The sequence below is a fragment of the Podarcis pityusensis genome, assembly GCF_964106645.2.
Source record: "Podarcis pityusensis genome assembly, chromosome: 8".
Classification (NCBI taxonomy): domain Eukaryota; kingdom Metazoa; phylum Chordata; class Lepidosauria; order Squamata; family Lacertidae; genus Podarcis; species Podarcis pityusensis.
The window spans coordinates 14,010,012-14,032,118 of NC_138033.1; the positions used below are offsets into that span (position 1 = coordinate 14,010,012).

At 46.3% G+C, this 22,107-nt stretch overlaps 2 protein-coding genes across 5 annotated transcripts in view; one reads left to right on the forward strand and one right to left on the reverse strand.

Moving 5' to 3' along the window:
* PHLDB3 (pleckstrin homology like domain family B member 3) overlaps positions 1-14,259 on the forward strand; it is a 39,689-nt gene extending 25,430 nt beyond the window's left edge. For all 4 annotated transcript variants that reach the window (XM_081018865.1, XM_081018862.1, XM_081018864.1 and 1 more), the window contains 7 exons: positions 1,861-1,954; positions 3,153-3,321; positions 4,724-4,811; positions 6,314-6,370; positions 8,832-9,051; positions 11,752-11,837; positions 13,184-14,259. In XM_081018865.1, the coding sequence (XP_080874991.1) occupies positions 1,861-1,954; positions 3,153-3,321; positions 4,724-4,811; positions 6,314-6,370; positions 8,832-9,051; positions 11,752-11,837; positions 13,184-13,318 (849 nt within the window). In that variant the 3' untranslated portion in view covers positions 13,319-14,259. The remainder of the gene's footprint in view (positions 1-1,860; positions 1,955-3,152; positions 3,322-4,723; positions 4,812-6,313; positions 6,371-8,831; positions 9,052-11,751; positions 11,838-13,183) is intronic.
* Positions 14,260-17,418: 3,159 nt separating this feature from the next.
* LOC308484304 (chemerin-like receptor 1) lies at positions 17,419-21,608 on the reverse strand. Its single transcript, XM_081019123.1, has 2 exons — positions 21,092-21,608; positions 17,419-18,858 (listed from the first exon to the last, which is right to left on the reverse strand). The coding sequence occupies exon 2, from the start codon at positions 18,848-18,850 to the stop codon at positions 17,807-17,809; it is 1,044 nt and encodes a 347-aa protein (XP_080875249.1). The 5' UTR covers positions 18,851-18,858; positions 21,092-21,608; the 3' UTR covers positions 17,419-17,806.
* Positions 21,609-22,107: the final 499 nt, after the last annotated feature.

The following is a 22,107-nucleotide window of genomic DNA, read 5'->3' on the forward strand; positions in this document are numbered from 1 at the left end:
TGGGACACATTCAGCAATCTCAGCCTGCCCTCATCCAATCCTCACATACCTGCCTTCTGACCCTGGCTGTGGTTCCACTTCCTGTTGCCCTCCTGCCCTACCAGTTCCAATGGGCACCAGCCACCACTGCAAGGTAGATTCTGGAACAAAGATGGCGTGTTGGCATAAGAACACAAGTAGAACCGGCTGGATCCAGCCCACCTTCCTGTTCTTGCAATGGAACAAAACCTGCAAACAGGAACCGAGCGCAAGAGCACTCTCCCCTCCTGTGGTTTCCAGCTGCTGATGTTCAGAAACATTACTGTCTCCGACTGTGGAGGTAGTGCATAGTCATAGTGGCTAGTAGACATGGCAGTGACTCATGGGGCAAAAGGACAGAGACTTGGGAATATGAGATTGCCCTTTGCTAGGGGAATAAAGAAGGCTGATCGCCGAAGAATTGATGCTTTTGAATTATGGGGCTGGAGGAGATTCTTGAGAGTCCCATGGACTGCAAGAAGATCAAACCTCTCCATTCTGAAGGAAATCAGCCCTGAGTGCTCACTGGAAGGACAGATTGTGAAGCTGAGGCTCCAATACTTTGGCCACCTCATGAGAAGAGAAGACTCCCTGGAAAAGACCCTGATGTTGGGAAAAATGGAGGGCACAAGGAGAAGGGGACGACAGAGGACGAGATGGTTGGATAGTGTTCGCGAAGCTACCATCATGAGTTTGACCAAACTGCGGGAGGCAGTGGAAGACAGCAGTGCCTGGCGTGCTCTGGTCCATGGGGTCACGAAGAGGTGGAAACGACTAAACGACTAAACAACAACAAGGGGAATATTTGGGCTGAGCCTTGCAAGGTAGTAGCAGGTGAACCAGGAGCCATGAGATCAGTCAGTCAGTCACGACTAAAGAGCAAATCGCAGCCAGAGGGCGAACCAGAGTCAGGTGTGAGGAGCAAGCTAGGATCAACAAATAACCCATAATTCAGGAATATGCTATTGCTCGGGCCCTGAGGAACTCTTGTTGCGAGTCTCAGCTGGCAAAGGAAACTCTCTCCCTGGCCAGAGGAATCCAGTGGTCAACCAGGGTAGGTGGAGTCAAAACCTGAAGGCATCTTCACCGCAAAGCTGTCCCCTGGGGTTTTAATGGATCATTCTATGGGGGAACTTCACACACAAAGCTGCAGCACCTCCCTCTGGCAAGGAATCGTTAACCAAACAACGAGAAAAGTAGAAACAAGGGGTTCTTTTCAAAGCAGAAATTTTTGAAGGCCTTGCCTTGGGGAAACAATTTGTAAACATTGGTTTATCTGCTGTGGAAGCCCCTGCACACTGTAAAGGATTTGGAGCAAGGGCACCCAGTGGGGTAGGAGAGCTGAAAATAATGCCAATATATTTCACATCTGGCACCCAATGCGCCCCCTTAGTTTCAGGTAGTATGTGGGCAGACAAATTTAAAAAGCCCAGGGCACAAATTTTCTTGGCCTTCTAGCAGCTGTTGTGCCTCATTTAGCAGAAGTGATTACTTGATTCTGACCAAACCAAGCCTCCTGATGCACAGTATATTTTGCTCTAAATCCTTCCATTGAAGGAACAAGTTAAGTTAGATGCCACTTGTGGCTAATAGACCCTTCTTCCACGTTGTTGAATCATTCCCTCTATTTCTGGTGCTCAACAGGTAAGTGCTGTTGCTTATGTGTGATGGATTTTACTGGATGTAATTCTCATAAAGTTGCCTAAGAAATTACCAGACAAACAGACAGACAAACGAACAAACAAACAAACAAACAAAAACCTGGCTCTTTTCAAAGCATGAGGGGAGAAGTGGAGTGGGAGCTCCGACCCTAATTCTTACCTTCCTGTTTTCTCTGCCCAGGGATCAATTGGATTGCAGAGGACCGCAAGTCTCCCCCGTAGGAGAGGAGAACGCCTCACGGCCAGGACTGCACAGCGCCCCCTCTCTATGCATGGTATGGATTATTATTATTAATTACCCTTCACCCTAAGGTTCTAGGGTGGGTTACAACAATCAAAGAAGGAGGTGGTCTTTCAGGTATTTGGGGCCTAAGTCAATTACAGCTTTAAACATGAATGTGAGTATCTTGGATTGGGCCCAGAAATGAGCTAGCAACCAGTTATTTGGAGTGGGCAGAAAGCATGAGACAAGGAAAAGGGGAAAATTCAAGGAATACTATTTTTGGAGGTGGGTGGGTAAGGTTCATATACATGACATTTTGGTTGCAGAGGTTGTTGTTATCACGTTAGCACAAAACTGACTTCTATCCAATGAAACGAAAAGTACAACACCCATTCCAGTAAACAGTGAATGTTATCCACCTTACCCATTGATGTGAAAAGCCACTTTCTCCTCCAAAAAGTATGGGCCAGCGGTAAACTCACCTTTGCAATCTCTTAAGACAGCTTTCCCCAACCTGGTGCCCGCCAGGCATTTTAGAATACAACTCCCATTAGCCACAGCCATCATGACCCTTGGTAGGGATGATGGGAATTGTAGTCCAAAACAACATGAAGCCATGATTTTTCCAGGGGGAGTCAACTCTTAGCCTTTAGTCAGCCATTCTTTCACTGATGGCATGGTTTGAACTTCATGGTGGCTGGCAAACAAACAAACAAACAAACAAACAAACCACACCTAAGCAGTGAACCAAGAGGTTTGAAATAAGATGTTTTACAGGAACTCGGTCTCTTTTATCTAAATGGTGTGGCAGGGAAACAAATGGACCTGTTATTTGTTTAGTACATTTATACTCCACTGTTCCTCCAAGCAGCTCAATGTGGTGTGCGCATGGTTGTCCCCTCTCATTTTAACCTCACAACAACCCTGTGAGGTAGGTCAGGTTGAGAGATAGTGACTGGTCCAAGGCTCTCCAGGGAGCATCCTGGCTGGGTGGGGATTTGAACCCTATGTTGTGGCCAATTATATCCAAAATTAGGATTTCCAGAGGGGGAGGGGTTGGGGGGTTATTGGGCCATAGCTCAGAGAGAGAGAGCATCCACCCTGCATGCAGAATTTCCCAGGTTCAAGTCGTTGCCAATCAGTGTACTGAGCTAGAGGACCAACGGTCCGTTTCACTGTCTTCTGATGAGGACCTTTTGGGAGATGCTGAACCAATCACTTTCCTTGGATTTCCTCCTCTCTCCCTCCAGGTGCTCTGGATCCCAGCATGCTGGCAGCACAGCTCTCAGGTGGGGGCAACAGGCCCTACCTAGGCAGCCCAAACCTGCAATATTCACGACTCAACAACCCCCTCTACCAGCTGCTGGCCGGCCAAGGAGCTGTGGGGCAGCTAGGAGGGTCCAGCCAAGGAGCCTATAGGTGAGCACATCCATTTTTTCTTAATCTCAGCCTGTCCCAACAAACACCTCCCCAGTTGACAGCTGCATTTTCCTTGGCATGCCGGCCTTCTCCACTCGGCAGGCGCCATTCCATTAGTACATTAAACCATGGGAGTCCACATGAGGCAGTGATGGCCCCAGACTTAGATGGCTTTAAAAGAGGATTGAATAAATTTGTGGAGAATGTCAGCGGCTATGTTCTTTTTTAAAAATATTTTTTATTAAATTTTCTGTTTTACAATTTAGAATATTCATTTAAACAACCTTAAAATATCAATGACTTCCTTTCTTCTTTTTCTATGGTTCATTTTGCATAACATAAATCCCTGCATATTTTACATAAACCTAACCTTTCAGTATTCCATTATTACATCCATATTTAAACTGTAGAATTTATCTTAATGCTGCCAACATTTTCAAGTGTATACAATTCCCCCCCCCCAATATATTCAATAAGCATTTTCCAATCTTCTTTAAACGTATGTTCTTTTTGTTCTCTTATTCTATTTGTTAGGTCTGCAAGCTGTGCATATTCCATCAGTTTAAGTTGCCATTCTTCTTTAGTTGGGACCTCGCTCGTTTTCCACTTGGGGGCTGACAAAATATGGGCTGCAGTGGTGGCATACATAAATAACTTTTTTGGACACCTGGGAAATTCCGTCTGAATTATCCCCAATGAAAAGGACACTGGGGTTGTTGTTGTTTTTTTTGGAAAAGTTCTTTTCAACATTTTTTTTCAATTAATTATGAATTATTTCCCAATCCTCTTTTACCCTTTTTCAGGTCCAACACATATGAAAGAAAGTACCCTTAACCTCATTGCATCTCCAACACTTAATCTAATTCAGTCTTACACATCTTAGCAAGTCTACTTGGCTTGATCAGTGAATATGTTCTTCCCTCCATCCTTTGAGGCAGTATGCCTCTAATACCAATTGTTGAGAATCGCAGGAGGGGAAAGAGCTGTCACACTCATGTCCTGCTTGTGGGTTTCTCCTTTGGTTGGTCACTGTGAGGACAGGATGCTGGACTAGACGGTCCTTTGACCAGATCCAGCAGGACTCATGAAATCTCCCACTTTCCCTCCTGCGGAAGAGAGAGAGAGGTGGAGAGAGGCACTGTGTCTCTTGAAATACTTAGAACTGTGTGTGGCCCTCCAGATGTTGATGCACCACCGCAGGGCAGCCAATGTGGTCCCCTCCAGATGTTTCTGACTACAGCTACAACATTGGCCGTGCTCTCTAGGGCTCATGGGAATTGTAGTCTAGTGACATCTGGAGGGACTAAGCATGTCAGCCAGTCCTGAACTACAGGCTCAGGCCGACACCCTTATAACTGCTTGTCCACTTCCCCTATCACTAACCAGAAATGTCTCCCGACAGCCTTGGGAACTGTGTCACCCAGTTGGCCGAGATGGAACGGAGGGTGCGGGAGGCCATGGCCGAGAGAGAGCGGCTGCTGCAGGAAAGGGTGAGAAGTCAGATCAACGAATTCCAGGCCAAGATTGTTGGCCTTCCTCTGGTTTCAGAATAATCCCTGGTATTTGGGGTGGGTGGGAAGATGTCATCCATGTATACATACCACAAGTCTCTCCAGCTATCGCAACACAAACACAAACATAAACACACACACACACACACACACACATTCCCCAATGTGTAAGAGCATGAGGACCAAGCTAAACATTATGTGCTTTGCCTGCATTTTTCTCTAATGTAAAAAGAGCTTGGGGGTGAGACAGAATTTGGTAGGGACCAAGGCCCAATTTGGTGGGGTGGGTGGGTTAATAAACTGACATGCATACTCAGGTCCAGGAAATCTACTGGACCTGATTCCCCTATTAGCAGCATTATGGGGTTCCGTCGCACAATATCACCCATATACTCTTTGCATATGAGGCCATAAATGCTAAAGCACCTAAATGCAATTCAAAGTTGTACAGTGGCAGAGCATCAGGCCAGGGTTGGGGAGATCAGGGTTCAAATCCTCACATAGCCATGAAGCTCAGGGGGAATCAGACTGCTCAACTACCACTAGATCTGGGTATGCTAATGGGTGTTGAAGTTGGGAACAGTAGAAGGTAGCAGTTTTCCTTCCGACCTGTCTCTGTCGCAAGGGACGGCCTTTCTGTTCTGCTGCAGTTCGGTTTCTGCCAGATGTGGCTCTCATAGCCTGCTGTTTCATGTAATCTGGGGAATTATTTATGCTAAGCTACGCAACTTTACAAATTTAAAATAATTAATGATGTAATGCTTTCTCTGCTATTCGTTTCAATGTAGAGGAAATCATAGAATTGCAGAGTTGTGGAAGGGACTGCCAAGGGACATCTAGCCCAACCCCCTGGAACGCAGGAATGTCAAAACATTGTTTAAAAAATGACCAGGAGTTGCATATTGGTTGCTATTCATTAGATAATTAATGAATGAATAGGCCTGTTAGCCACTTGTTACCGGAAGGGCTCCAAGCAACTTGCGGCACATTAAAAAAGAAGAAGAATAGGACTATAAATATATTGTGCCATGAAAACAAAACAAACATAACACAAAACTCCCCAGTAACAGCTGCAGGAAGTCTTGGCGATAGACCGTCAAGTCCAGAATCTAACATTAAATAACAGCATCATTGCTCTGCTCAACTCCCTTTTCTTTTCTTGAGACGGAACACCACAACATCTTGTTAGTAGTGAGGTCTAGCCGGTGGGCAGGCGGTGGGGGAAAGCGAACATAAATCAGAGTAACCTCAGTTGCCTGCCATGTGCCTCCGAGGACAAGGAAGTTGCAGGTTTCACTATGTCAGCTCTCTGCTCACGGAGAGAGAGCGTGAGGGGAGGAGTCTGGGAATCCGTTTGGTTTTTATCTTTTGCGGTTTGGGGTTGTGTGCATGTGCCCGTGTGATGTTTGTCTTTTTTGGGGTATGCCTGTGGCTGCTGGCGCTTCGCTGCCTATCACCCACTCAACACTCTTTCCTTGCAGGAGGCCAAGAAAGCAGCCGAGGAGGCAAAACGCATGGAGGTGCCCCCATCCACCAAGGTAGGAGAACTTCTGCAAAATCAAAAATGAGCTTTTACGATCCCTTTTCGTCTTTGGATCCCAGCGGGAAGGTGGCTTGCGCTCAAACGGGCTTTGCCAGGTCTAAGCCTAGAGCCTGTTGCAAATTTGCTTCTGGTATGCATCTTGTGAACTGGGAAGGACTTTGAGCATGCACAGAGCGCATTCCGGACAGCTATCCTACACATCAGGGGGATGGGGAAATGATTTAAGAATAATAATACTTTTATTGTCAATGTACAACCTGTGTACAATGAAATTAATCAAGCCTCCCTCCCGCAAACACTCAATCTCATTGCACTCTGTGTGCTTGTCGCACAACAATTCAGCTTTTTGATCAGAGGAGGTAGCTTCTGTGAACATGTGAGCAAGCCCGTGCTTCTTCCTAAGAGCTGAGTCAAACCAAAGGCTGATCTGCTCTTTGGCATTCTGTTTCCTTCAGTGCCCAAGCAGGCTCTTACGGGAAACTCACAAGAAGGACAGGAGTGTAAATAACACACTTTCATTCTTGCTGCCTTGCAGCTGGTCTTCGGAGCCGAGCTGGAGTTAGCAAATAGAGATCATGGGATCGTAGCCATGAATAGCCTTAGTTTACGTCAGGGGTTCCCAAACTGTGGTCCGTGGACCATGAGTGGCCCACAAGCATCCTTCAAGTGGTCCATGGCATGCCCTCATTAAACGCTCACATTGATTTTTCACTATTGCTTCTTTCATTTCTTACATTGTATTTCATGGGATTGCAATTTGAATTCTGTGAAATCAATGTTTCTGTGGCAGATGCTTTATTTTATTTTATTTTTTAAAAAATATCTTAATTGGCTTTTTATTTAAAAAAGTTTCCCAGTCCTGCTTGAAGATGCCAGAAGCAGGGATATTTTAATTAAGTATGTTTTAATGCCCCAATGGAACTATGACTGTATTTTAATTATTTATTGATTTTATAGTATAATAATAATAATAATAATAATAATAATAATAATAATAATAGTTGCCCCAGCCACTCTGGGTGGCTTCCAACATATAGAAAATCATAATAAAACTATAGAATGCTTCCCTAAGCAAGGTTGTCTCCAGATGTCTTCTAATGGTTATGTAGTTAAATATGACTTTGAAGGCATTTGGCATGTAAGTGGTATGTAAATCAATACATAATAAGAATAACGATAGTAATTTATTGCTCCCTTTGTTTCTTTTATTGTATTACAGTTTGAATTCTATTATAGAGAGATAAACAAAAGTACTTCTTCATGCAGCACATAGTTAACCTGGGGAACTCTCTTCCACAGGAGGCAGTAATGACCAACAACTTGGATGGCTTTAAAAGAGAATTATACAAATTGTTGAAGGAGAAGGCTATCAATGGCTACTAGCCATGATGGCTGTGCTCTGCCTCCCTGGTTGGAGGCAGTAATGCTTCTGAAAATAATAATAATAATAATAATAATAATAATAATAATAATAATAATAATTTATTTATACCCCGCCCATCTGGCTGGGTTTCCACAGCCACTCTGGGTGGCTTCCAACAAAATATTAAAATACAATGGTCTGTTAAACATTAAAAGCTTCCGTAAAGAGGGCTCCCTTCAGATGTCTTCTAAAAGTCTGGTAGTTGTTTTTCTCTTTGACATCTGATGGGAGGGCGTTCTGCAGGGCGGGTGCCACTACTGAGAAGGCCCTCTGCCTGGTTCCCTGTAACTTGGCTTCTCGCAGCGAGGGAACCACCAGATGCTAGAGGGGAGAGTGCTCTTTTCCTTTGGTCCAGCTTCCGGGTCTGTCACAGGCATCTGGCTGGCTGTTGTGAGAACAGGATGCTGGCCTAGATGGGCCTGATCCTGCAGCCAAGCTCTTCTTAGGCTTGTTCATTGTTAAGTATGTATCTCTGCTTTGAAAGGTGCTGCCAATCAAGGTAGGCGATGGTAGGTCAGGTGGGCTAACTCCAAAAGAAAGCTGGTGGATATATCTGTAATGTTTCACTTAAGGCCAGAATTTCATACCCAAAGTAACATCCCCATTCCGCACCAGAAACGCCGTTTGCATATAGGAAGTGGGGAGAGATGTGTTCTACAAGGCAGTCCAGCTTCAAATGCAAATTCTGCTCAGCTCCCACCCACTAGCCTGAGAACGTGAGGCTTCATTATAAGATTGCAAGAACAGCTCTGCCAAAAGTCCATCTAGCCGGTTTCCCGCAGTGACCAGATCAGATACTTACAGTCAACCTTTGCTCACATGCATTTCAAGCTTCTCTTTGCCTCCATAAGGACTAGAAACTTGCTTTGGCGAAAGCATAAAGCCGAGAACCTTAGGAAACTGAATTCTGTGCCCGGTTTGGCTTCTTGTGCTTACATGGTGCAGTCGCAGAGTATAGGCTGCTCCGAACGCACCCCCCCCAAAAAAAACCCCACTTCCAAATTTAACCCTTGCCATGCTTGCTGTCCTGCAGGATCCTAACCCAGCTGAGATCCAGGAGCAAAAACCAGCCACATTTGACCTGCGCAAACACCTGGAGGCATCGGGGCACAGCGTGGACACCTGCTCCCAGGTGCGGGTGACCAACAAGTCCTGCAAAGGATACCTGGTCAAGATGGGTGGCAGGATCAAGACCTGGAAGAAGCGGTGGTTCACCTTTGACCGTCAGAAACGTGTCCTGGCTTACTATGCAGGTGAGAAGGAGAGTCCACAACCGACCGCCATGTAAAAAATGCAAGGGAAGCATTGCTGGATCATGCCAGAAGCCCACCTAGATCAGCATCCTGTTCTCACAGTGGCCTGATCCAACAGGCTGGTCCTGTGAGGTTGCTCCCACTTTTTATGGCTTGGGTGGGGTGGGGTGGAAGAAAGGCTTTCTCACCTGGGAGCAAAACTCCCAAACATGCATGCTGTTGCGAATCTAGCAGTTTGAAAGCATGTCAAAGTGCAAGTAGATAAATAGGTACCACCCCGGCGGGAAGGTAAACGGCGTTTCCGTGCGCTGCTCTGGTTTGCCAGAAACGGCTTAGTCATGCTGGCCACATGACCCAGACAAACGCCGGCTCCCTCGGCCTATAGAGCGAGATGAGCGCGCAACCCCAGAGTCGTCCGTGACTGGACCTAACGATCGGGGGTCCCTTTACCTTTATTTCATTTGCATGCAGAGGTTTAAAAGACTCAATAAACACACAAGACGTAACCGGCTGTACTTTTGAATGAATAAGGTATACTATTCATTGCATCAAATTGTAGATTTCAACGGAAGTCTCATAAAGTTCAACGAAAAAAGCAGAAGAGCTTTTGTTACAGTTCCACAGAATCCTTTCACAGAGTCTAAGGCAAGGATTTCCGGAATATTAGCGTTGTTTCACCATCCATCAGTAGAACAGAGCCAGTGTGGTGTAGTGGTTAAGAGTGGTAGTCTCGTAATCTGGGGAACCGGGTTCGCGTCTCCGCTCCTCCACATGCAGCTGCGGGGTGACCTTGGGCTAGTCACACTTCTTTGAAGTCTCTCAGCCCCACTCACCTCACAGAGTGTTTGTTGTGGGGGAGGAAGGGAAAGGAGAATGTTAGCCGCTTTGAGACTCCTTAAAGGGAGTGAAAGGCGGGATATCAAATCCAAACTCTTCTTCTTCTTCTTCATCATATATAACCACTACTATACTATAAGATCCACTATCCTGTAATATTGCCCTTCATGTGGATTATTGGACTCTATGAACTGGGGACGTGGGTGGCGCTGTGGGTAAAACCTCAGCCCCTAGGACTTGCCGATCGTATGGTCGGCGGTTCGAATCCCCGCGGCGGGGTGAGCTGCTGTTGTTCGGTCCCAGCTCCTGCCCACCTAGCAGTTCGAAAGCACTCTTAAGTGCAAGTAGATAAATAGGTACCACTTTCTAGCGGGAAGGTAAACGGCTTTTCTGTGTGCTGCGCTGGTGCTGGCTCACCAGCTGCAGCTTCGTCACGCTGGCCACCTGACCCGGAAGTGTCTTCGGACGGCGCCGGCTCACGGCCTCTAGAGCGAGATGAGCACGCAACCCTAGAGTCGGACACGACTGGCCCGTATGGGCAGGGATACCTTTACCTTTACCTTATGAACAGACAGGTGGAATAGACACTTATACCTGTATGGACCTTATGCATGAACTGACTAGAGAATGAACTGATCCACTGGGTCTTCTGCTTTTTTTTGTTGAACTTTATGAGACTTCCGTTGAAATGAATAGTATACCTTATTTATTCAAAAGTACAGCCGGTTACATCTTGTGTGTTTACTGAGTATGTTTCATGTAATCATAGGTTTGTTGTTGAGATTTAAAAGACTGGCACCTTTAGAGGATGGGGTAATTTGGGGTTTTGATTACAGTAGGGTGAGCCTGCTTATCCCCCAATTAGCTACTTGGGTGGGGGGGGTGTGCTCATCTGTTATCGGAACCTGCTGCTCGTGATGGCTCTTGGCTCCCCCAGTTCTGAAAGCTATGTACTGTTGGAGTACAGTTGCTCTGCCTGCAGAAGGTCCTTGGTTGAACTCCTCCCTGGCTTCTCCAGTCAAAGGGGTCTCAGGCAGCAGAAATAGGAAAGAGAGCTGTTGCCAGCCAGTGCAGCAAGTTTAAGTCTCAATGGGCAGACTTAGAGCCAAACTGCATGTGGCGTTAATCATACGAGCAGCCTTTTCTTCTTTCAGAAATTGACAGTGCATGGCTCCAAACTGGATCAGGACCTTGGGGTGGGCTTTACCCCTTTGACTCTGCCACAGCACTGATCCAGATCCTGCGCAATTTGTGTTGCAGGGTGGGGTGGGGTGGCAGAAGCATCCATTTATTGCAACAAAGCACCTTCCTTTGATCTTGAAAGTCTGTCCACAGCATTAATCTCCCCATGCCGATTGAAGCTCAAACCGCTGGTATGTGTAGAACATACAAATCAAGTCTGTTTGCATATTTCTTATTTGGATGTGAGAATTTGCATATAAGTATAAAAAATGAAAATCATCATCATCCATGGGGAAAGCAAGTTGCTAACAAAAATGAAATCTACTGGAAAGCATATTCATCTCCCTCTCAGGCTCTTAAATTTCACCAGGCTTCCTCTCTTAAGCCATAGCCATTCACTTGTTTCACATCCATAAGGACTAGAAACTCTCTTTAAAATAAAAAAATAAAAATGAAGACATTAAAGTTTTGCAATCTGCAACCCAGTACTATTTTCCCTAAGGAATTGCAGCTGGCACCCAATCCTGGAATGTCTGATATTCCCTTAGAGAATGCCTCTATGCTTGTGTTGTGGAGGGGTCAATGTGATACACCTGAGAAATTCATGCCTATCCTCTGTTTGGTATTTCCCCTGCCACTCTCAGCTTCCTAATGTGCCCCTCTGCTTCTTTCTCGTTGCAGACAAAGAGGAGACCAAGCTTAAAGGCGTCATTTACTTCCAGGCCATCGAAGAGGTGTACTACGACCACCTCCGCAGTGCTTTCAAGGTACCCAAAAGCACAGACCCCCCCCTTAAAACTCTCTTCACCATGAAATCCCCTGATGCAGAGCATAGTTGGAACTAGTTGCCACAGGAAGCAGCAATAGCCACCAGCTCCGATGGCTTTAAAAGGGGATTAGACAAATTCGTGGAAGAGAGGGCTATTGATGGCTTTACTAGCCATTTGGAGGCAGTAACACTTCTGGAAACAGCAGGAGGGGAGAGTGTTTTTGTGCTTGGGGGAATCTGGCTGGCCCCTGTGAGAACAGGATGCCGGACCACATGGGCTAATGGTTCTTATGTTACTAAGTTCCATCACGGGCAAAATTCTGTGGCCCATATGCCAGCGTTGGGCAGGACCAGGGGGGCAAAAGTGTGTGGAGCCGCAGATGTGACCCTTAACCTTTGCATACAGTAGCCGCTGGCCTCTCTCCATTCAAGCAAATGGCCGGTGGCCTCTCTCTATTCAGGCAAATGGCGGCCAAAAGCATGTCAGGAAGTCACGGAGCAGGGGTCATTGAGGAGTGTAGATCTGGGGGTGAAGGTTTGTAAACTGGGAAGAGTTGTCCTTTGCCACCCTAGGTTCCTTTGGGCAGGATAATAAACAAATAACCAAACAAATGGACACATTCCAGCTAAGCAAAAACCACCCAAGGACAGTGTGAAGCAGGGCAAATGGGGGTGAGGGTGACCTAGGGAGAATCCCGGGGTGAAATAAGAGAGGCTAGGTGAGCCACTTTCAGTTCTCTGCCCCTTATCTACCCCAGTGTAATCTGGAGTAGGCTAAATTTATCATTATGGGGAAGGATAGCTACAGTAAAGATGACTGTGCTATCGAAAATGTTGTTTCTTTTTCAAACAATCCCAGTAATAAGTGGACTAAATTGCTTTAAAGAATGGCAGAGAGATTTGGCAAGATTTATATGGCAGGGCCAAAAACCAAGGATAATAACGGATAACGGAAATAAAAGAAAGAGGAGGGTTTGCACTACCAGACCTCAAATTGTATTATGAGGCAGCATGCCTAGTATGGCTTAAAGAGTGGATGATATTAACAAATGCAAATATATTAGATCCATTTTTTTATGGAGCTACAGAAATTGGGTTTGTGCAATGCATCTGCTCTAACCACTGAGATGTGGTTGCTTTGCAAAGCTGCTCTGCTGTAATTGAGCCTAGCGCTACCCCACAAAATGGCAATGAGGATAAAATGAAAGTGGGGGTAGGGAGGTGTTGAAAGAGACCACATGCCCTGCCTTGAGGTCCTTGGAGGAGGAAGGGTTGGATTTCGAAAAAGCGCATCATGAGAAAGTTTTGTGTTTCCATTGTTTTTTCGACTCTCCTCTCTGCCAGAGCCCCAGCCCCAAGATGACCTTCTGCGTCAAGACTTACGACCGCCTTTTCTGCATGGTGGCACCCAGCCCGGAGGCGATGCGTATCTGGATGGATGCGATTGTCACAGCAGCAGAGGAGAACGTTCGCTACTGATGGGCTGTGATTGCTGTGGACACGTGGCTCCCCATGCTTGAGTATGGGGCCTGGCACTTCTTTCCAAGGAGGACTCCTCTACTGTAAAATATGGCTCCTCCCCAATACAGAGACTGATAGCAAGACAGGAGAGGCCAAGTGTTTTCATGTTCGGTCAGAAGGCTGTGTGGCCTATCTGATCTTTGGAACAACAGGGTGGAATCCAAGTACCTTATAACAGGGTAATCAGTCAATAAGAATGGTTGGCTGTGCCTGTTTTGTTCATACAAATTGCCTGAATACTGTTGTTTGTTTTTTAATGGATCAGCTCAAAAGAGAGTTCTGAGTATCCCCTCTATCAGAAAAGACTTAGGACAATGTCTTGGCAGATGGAAATTCTTCTATAAATAAAAGTGACTTCCATTCCGAAGGATAAAAACCAACTTCTCTGGAACTTGTAGCTCCTGCCGAACAAAGCAAATCATCTGGACTTCATGTGGATTTTATGAGTTGGCTGGACGTTCCATGAGTCACAAGTAGACTCCTGCTGGTTTTGTAGAAGTCATGGCTTGCACTAGCCCCAACCAGCTGAGATTTGGTTCTGGTTGTAACCCTTAGGAGTACATCTTATTTCCATCATTGCTACTTGTTTAGACTCGATCAACCATGTGGCTTTTCCACCCCACCCCAGTAGTGTTTTTGTCACACTACGTTCACGTGGGTTTGACTGGATTGTGGAAGAGGTTCTTAATATGTGTGTTTGGGGGGTAAAATTCTGCTGCACCCCCTATGCGGAAAAGCAAGGCATCTTGCCCACGCTGTATAGACCTCCTAGTATTTATTGTGTGCTTTGGTCTTTCTTTCTTTTGTTGGAATACCTGGGACACTGCTTAAAGGGGCAACCATGTATAAAACTCTGGGCTATTTATTATGTCAACCTTTAAAGTGGAAACAGATCTGAATGTCACTCAAGTTATTCCCTCCTGCAATAAGAAGGTTTCACTCGTGATAATTAAGTTGCCCAGCCTCCCTCTCCCTGCAAACTTCTCTGTGTCGAATCCTGCTCTCCTCCTGCATCTGCCTGGAAGTACACCAGGCACTAGCTAGAGCCTATTTTGGTACCTACTAGGCGCTGTGGGTTAAACCACAGGGCCTAGGACTTGCCGATTAGAAGGTTGGCGGTTTGAATCCCCGCGACAGGGTGAGCTTCCGTTGCTCGGTCCCTGCTCCTGCCAACCTAGCAGTTCGAAAGCACATCAAAGTGCAAGTAGATAAATAGGTACCGCTCCGGTGGAAGGTAAACGGCGTTTCCGTGCGCTGCTCTGGTTTGCCATAAGCGGCTTAGTCATGCTGGCCACATGACCCGGAAGCTGTACGTCGGCTCTCTCAGCCAATAAAGCGAGATGAGCGCCACAACCCCAGAGTCGGTCACGACTGGACCTAATGGTCAGGGGTCCCTTTAGCTTTACTTTATATGGAATATCCAGTTGTTCCCATGACTACGTATCTGCCGTGCACAAGTGAATTATGAGACACCTGCCCAGGCCCTCTCCCCAACAGTGGGCTGCTAGTTTTGCTCCTCTTCAGTCTTTTCTGGTGCCTGGTCAGCTGCTTTCTTCAAGCACAGTGACAAGGAGAAGGAGCAGCAGCAGCTGAGGAAGGAGCGTAGCTCAGTGGCAGAGCATCAACTTTGCATGTACAAGGTCCAATCTCCAGGTAGGAGTGGGAGAAACGCCTTCCTAAGTGTTGGAGTGGCAGCAGTACTGAGCTGGATGGACCAACGGCCTTATTCAGTATTTATTTATTTCATAAAAGTAGTACGCCTCTTGAAAAAGAACCCCAAAGCAGTTTATAAGACAGCTTCCCACATTCCTGTGAGTGTCTCTGCCTCCCATGGCTCCTCTCATACCTCTCAATTGCCAGGTGTCTCAGTGATGCCTTTTTCCTGCCCATGCGGATGATGCTGCAGCTTGTGAAACACCACACATGTCACTGTGCAAGCCTCAGCAATCAGCTGATTGTCACTGTTTGCAAGGTCCACAGATGGCATGTCGCAAGCCCTGACAAACAGCTGATTGTTGGCCCTTGCACAGCACTGCACAGAGGGCCTGCAAACCCCCTTTGGCTCAGTCACATCTTTAACTGACCCCAAACAGCCTCGTTTATAGGCAATTTGCTTTCGCTCAACAGACTTTGCCCCTTCTCCCTCCTGCCCTCTCTTCGATCACAACTCCCTTCATCCCCCAATATGAGCCAGCAAAAGAGCTTCCTTCAACATTCCGAAAGGTTGGGGAGGTGAAAAATGTATTTTCCCTGAACTGTCGAAGAATTTTCATCCACCTCTGAAGAATATTCAGTGAAATGCATATACCCAGCACATAAAATGTCACCACCTACATATAGTGCCGAGAAATGGGGATGGTTTAGTCCAGGCATAGGCAGACTCGGCCCTCCAGATGTTTTTGGCCTACAACTCCCATGATCCCTAGCTAGCAGGACCAGTGGTTAGGGATGATGGGAATTGTAGTCCCAAAACATCTGGAGGGCAGAGTTTGCCTATGCCTGGTTTAGTCATAGGCCGCATTCACACCAAATTAAAGCACTATGATACCACTTTAAGCAGTTATGAACTCCCCAAAGCATTATGAGAGCTGTAGTTTGTTAAGGTCCCCAAGTCTCTTCTCACAGAACTTCGATCCCCAGAGTTCTCTGTGAAGTGGGATTGAATGTTAAACTGTGCTTGAGAATTGGTAGTTCTGAGAGGGGACTAGGTTCCTCCAAGCAACTCTCAGCACCCTTAACAATTTCCAGCTCTCATAATTCTTTGGGGGAAGCCATTACTGTTTAAGGTGGTATCATCTGGCTTGGTGTGAAGGTGGCCCTGGTCACTTGACTAGTTTTCTCTCTCCAGTAGCCCATTGCTGTGGGACTTGAACCCAGGCCTGTCCAATGAAGCTGAATGTTGGGAGATTCAGGACAGACTAAAGGAAGCTCCTTCATATATAGCGCATAGTTAAAATATGGAATTTTCTGACAAAAGGTGTGGTGGGTACCCAGCCACCAGCTGGGTAGCTTCAGTAAGCAATTAAGACGGTCAAATAGGTTTCTAGACATGGTGGTTATATTGGAGCTAGGTTATACTACCTATATATCACTGTGAAACTATGGTGGACTAGGGCTACTGTCCTTGCATCCTTGTTGCAGGCTTTCCTTAATAGGCATCCGGATGGCCACTGTGAGAACAAAATGCTGGATTAGATGTGACCCAGCAGCACTCCTTGAGACAGCAACACCTACAACAAAACAGCTCAGAAACAGAGCCTGCATGATTAAGACTGCCTGTCTCTCATTTGGGCTGGGGAAGCTGGATGAATAACGTGTTTTGTGCGCTAGGAAACCTTGAGCAAAGCCGTCGCTTAATCCTCGGGAGAGGTGTGTCTCTTTTGAGCAACTTCTACAATCCCAGGATTAGGAAGCCTGTTTGATGACTGTATTTAATAAATTTTTGCACCATCACAGGTACATTTTTAAATCACCCCCCTCTGAAGCAACTGTACTTTAAACCTGCTTAGCAACATGGCACGGAGGAGAGAAGAGGAGCGAGGTGCTGTTCAAAAAATCCAGATGCCAGCAGAAGTTCTAAGCATCCTTCAGGGGTAGGTAGACACCGCCCTACTTCAGACTGCAGCTTCAGACCACATGCGCTTCTGTCAACCAGAGCAGGTCTTCCAACTTTTTGATTCTGCAGGGCTGTTGTTGCAGGCATCTATTGCAAAAACACCTTAAGTCTCCAATGCTGACTCACCTAAACCCAGGAAGCCCTGGTTCCCTGGATAGTCTCACTGCTCAGGGAAGGGGGGGGGGAGTCTGCAATATCATGCAAACATTCTCCCCAGGTTTTTAAGGTTTTCTTGGTTTTCCAGCTTTGCTAAGCTGAACTTTGGAAATTTGTCCTCAATCCATTTCCAGAGCCTGGTTCTCAAAAGCAGAGCTCTGTTTGTCCCTCAAGTGACTCCACGTTTGCTTTCAGACCCAATGATAGGGCAAAAGACCACAAACAACCACACACACAAGTTATGTTCAGAGACCTGAGACTGTAAGAATCAGCATTCAGACTAAGCTTAGTAGGTATAGGGATTTATTCTAGAGTTCCTTCCTTGCCCCAGGGTGCACTCTCATTCTTCTTTCCAGAACTGCCCTTGCCCTGTCAGTCTAGTATAAATCCTGGGGTGGACTTATCTGTGCTTAGTCCAGGACATTATGAAAAACCTGACCTGGATAAAGAAATGGATCTGCCATGAACCTCACACCTGCTATCCCCAGTTGAAAGTGTTCAGAAAACATCACTGTGTACCACAAGATTAAATTTCATTCTACTCCGCAATTTGGGGGCAGAAACGGGCAGTCCAAAATTTGATTTGGTAAGGAATGTGATGGATTAATACTGTTTCAGCAAATGATGACTCATGGACCTCACAAGCCAACAAGTCTCCAGAACCTTGAATTTGCTCACAACACTCTATCAACCACCGTGGATTGGACCGGCTCAGCGACGGATGAAGCAGCTTCCTTCTGGTACCTGCTAGGCCTTCTGAAGGAGTAGCCGCTCTCTTCGAGCAAAGTTCTCCTGAAAGCCCCAGCCAAGTTGAAACGGCCGAGCTTCCTGCGGAAGTCCAGGCCCAGGAAGAAGTAAAGGATGGGGTTGGCACAGCTGTTGAGGTAGGCCAGAGAGGATGTGAGGGGAAGGCCAATGGACATCCCTTGACCCTTCACTCCCACCAGCTTGAGGATGAGGAATATGTGGTATGGTGCCCAGCAGAGAAAGAAGGTGACCACAATAGCCAAGATGACCTTGAAGGGTTTGTTGGAGCGAAAGGTGGTCTGTCGCTTCCTCAATTTCACCGTGATGATCCCATAGCAGACCACAATGATGGCAAAGGGAGCCAGGAACCCACAGACCAACCTCAGAAGATACAAGGCCCACTTCACTGAAACCTGGTCCCCCAGGGCGAGGGAACACTTGGTGCTCCCTTTCTCTGCTACCACTCTTCGGTAAAGATAGAAGGGGAGGCTTGCGGCAGTAGCCACAAACCAGGCCCCAGCAGCAGCCAGCCACGCCATGCGGGGCCCCCGGTGGTTTTTGAACCACACCGGGTAGGACACGGAAACTGCTCGGTCCAAGCTGATAGCAGCCAGGAGGAAGACGCTGCAGAACATGTTGAGGTACTTGATGAAGCTGTTGGCTTGGCACAGGAAGCTCCCAAAGGGCCACCCCTCGTAGAAGGCGTTCTTCAGCAGCGGCACTATCCGGCTGACTGAGAACAGGAAGTCGGCCAAGGCAAGGTGGAAGAACCAAACACAATTGACAGTACGTAAGACCTGGCGCCCTGTGATCCAGATCACGGTCCCGTTGCCGAGGGAGCCAAGCAGGAAAACCACGCTGTAGAAGAAGATCTGGATCGCGTCCATTATTTTGCTCTCTTCGCTTCTAGCTTTGGAAGGCAGCTGCAAGGAGACACTGGTAGGCCACAGGGCAGTGGCGTTGACGTCCATGATGGAACCTTTGAAAAGAGAGAGAAATGGGAAGTCAGGTGTTCCTGAGGCAGGTATGTGAACCTCGAAAGGAGAGGACTTGTGCCCCAGCAACATCTGCAGGGCCACAGATTAGCTGCCCCTGCTGTAGGTAACTTGAGAAAGAGACTTTTTAAAAATGTTTTTTATTATTTAAAAAAAATGGAAAAAGAGAAGAGAGAAGCAGAAAGAAAGAAAGAATTATCCTTGCGAACGAATGCTGAGTGAACTCTTCACGGATTCAAGCTTGCCTGTCAAGCTATGAAAGCCAATCAAAATGCAGCCCACACCTCAGATTCATTTCTTCAAATTGCCCCCCCCCCCTTGCCAATTCCTCAACCCCTCTCTGCATTAGGTAGGAACTTTGAGGAGCAGGAACAAATCATGGCAAGAAGGAGGAAGGTCTCCCCTCCCCTGCCCACAGCCCTCCATCATCTGAAGGGCTTCTGCATTTCCCAGGGACTGCATGCAGTCCAATACCCCAAAAAGCAGCAAACCCCAGAACCAGAAAAGGAAGTTTGATGAGAGACTTCTCTCCCTTCCTCTCACTTGCTATGTTGCATGGCCTTTGTAATAATAATAATAATAATAAATAAAATTTTTATTTATACCCCGCCCTTCCCAGTTCAGAAAACCGGGCTCAGGGTGGCTAACAACAAATTTAAAACGCTTAATTGATGCAACAAAAAACAGCATAAAATACAGTATAAAACGTGAATAACAATAAATTCAGAATTCAAAAATCAATTTAGGGGGGAAATCCATCCAATAAACATTAGATGATCACCAGGGCTAGCTGACTAAATTAGTCCTATTTGGGCCAGCGAGGAGACCAGGGGAGAATTAGCTGTGCGATCTAGAGCGGGTAATTTCTGTACACATTACTTGGCTGAAAAACTGCATAGCAAAATTCATATAAGTGCGTATCTAGAAGGAGAGCTGCATTTTGTTTTTCGTATTGTTTCACAATGTGCAAATTTGATACAATTTGCCTGTAAATGTGAACTGAATTTACGTCCTCACCCAGAAAACCAATTCAGCTCACATTTCAAGATGAGCCTACCTAATCTGCATTTTCATAAACAACATACAAACCCAAACACTACCATCCTTTGAAATTTATCTGAATTTTGCAATGCAGTTTTTCAGGCAAGTAATGCGTACAGAAATGCATATGCTAGGATAAGGGTGTGTGTGCAAATGCAGAGATTAATGAACACCAAATACCAAAATCCATTATAGTAGGCAAAATGACTTTGTTAGGGGGGGAAAGTGTCTATTGAGTGAGATTCACACTAAAACGCTGTTGGATTTTTAGAAGTTTTTTGTTTTAATCACATACTGATGTGGAAATGTGGAGAACTCGTGATAACAGAGGGAAATGACTGGGAGGGAGGGGCCTCAGGAAGAAAAGTGGAGGAAAAAAATCTGCCACCTGAAGTGTCTGTCTCACCTTGCCAAATGGTATCTTTCTTTTCCCAGAAAAAGGGAGTGCCTCTGTTGCTAGAGTAGTGGGAAATATCCATCTGCTTTGATTGACTTAGGCTGCGTACACATCATACATTTAAAGTACATTTAAAGCACCTCCCCAGTAGCCCTGGAAGCTGTAGTTTAACCCTGACAGAGCTAGAATTCTCAGCACCCTTCAAACACTACAATTCCCAGGATTCTTTGGTGGTGCGGTGCTTTAAATATATGGTGTTCATTCAGCCTATGGCTCCCCTCTGTCTCTGGCACAGATCCTTCCCAGTTCCGCCATATGAGGTTGTTTTTAATTGGGAATGGCAGGATTGGAACCCCGGACCTTGTTGCTGCCTCCACTCAGCTGAGCTTTCTCTACACGAAAGTATGAACCACATACAGGGAAAGTGAGAGGCAAACACTCCATCCTAAGCACACCGCTGAGGCCACACACCTAAATCACATTGGGATGCCAATATGACACACATTGCGATGCAAACCACAATGCAGACACAGCACAATGTTGGTGGCCACAGACCACAACAGAGGTGCAATCTATGCAGGGAAGAAACAATCTCGCCAGATGGACGATAAAAGCACATTTACCTTGCTTCAAAAGACCAAAACAACTGGAACAGCCGCAGAGACGAGAAAGACCATTGTGATGTGTTTTCCCTCACACTAGCTTCCATCTGATCTGAAAATGTAAGCTCTAGCAGGACAATGTCCAAGGAGATGAAGCATCTTGGACCCAACCCTTACCTGTCAGAGGTTGCAGGACTCTGGTCTTCTATGGTCCTTCGTTGGTGTCCTTGTGCATGAAACTGGAGACTTCTTGGTTGCTGCTTGTCTTCCTCGCCTGGCTAAGACCTTGGTCTCTGGCCAAGACAAAGATTAGCTCCTGATGAAAAGGGGAACTCGGTGATATGTTTACTTCATTTTGCGTGGAAGAGGGGGGAACACAGAGGCTGGTGTGTGTTTGGGAAGCTCTGCTTGTAGACCGAGATAACAGCGGCCAATTGACGCACCAGGAAAGGCAGGAAGCCCTCTAATGAAGAGTTCTGTGGAAGCAAGGCGAGGCATCAATAAAAAGAAAGAAAAAATCCAATTGCTCTCCTAAAGCTGCAGGGTGTAATGATTCATGGGAGACAGAGATTTCACCCGATGCTTGTCTTGAAGAGGAATTCTTTCTCTCAGGAGTGAGCTGTTCCTTTTGTAGTAGAGCGTGGGTTTGCAGAGTCGACAGTGGGCAGGGCTGGATGTGCACTCTTTGCAAAAGTTCAGCCAAGTTCTGCTACATGAAACAGCTGAATTCTGCAACCGGAATGCGAGCACATTTGCCTGATTTATTCCGTGTTTTTTTTTCCTTCTGCAACAAGGAAAAGCTGGATTCTGCAACTTGAATGAAAGCACATTTGCCTGATTTATTCTGTAATTGGTTTTTTTTTAGAAAACATTTTTTGCAAAATTCCCCCTAGCTGCTCTTAGTTATGGGCTGGGGAAGGTCCAGCCCTCCAGATATCACACATACAGAGACAATTCTTGCACGTTTCATTTTAGCTCACCCCTCCCCATAAGCAAATGTTGCTGAATGTGTCTGCATTGTACATATCCTGTAAGGAAACTCCTGAGTTGCAGGGGGTTGGACTAGATGACCCTAATGTTCCTTCCAACTCTACGATTCTATGACAATCAGGCCTCCAAGGAGGCAAAGCTGTCTGAAAGATATCGTACAACCCCCCTCTGCACTATACATTAAAAGCAGCATCATTCTAAAA

What these genes read in the sequence shown, in the direction of transcription:
- LOC308484304 (XM_081019123.1), bottom strand. Translation starts at nt 18,850, where the DNA reads ATGGACGTCAACGCCACTGCCCTGTGGCCTACCAGTGTCTCCTTGCAG.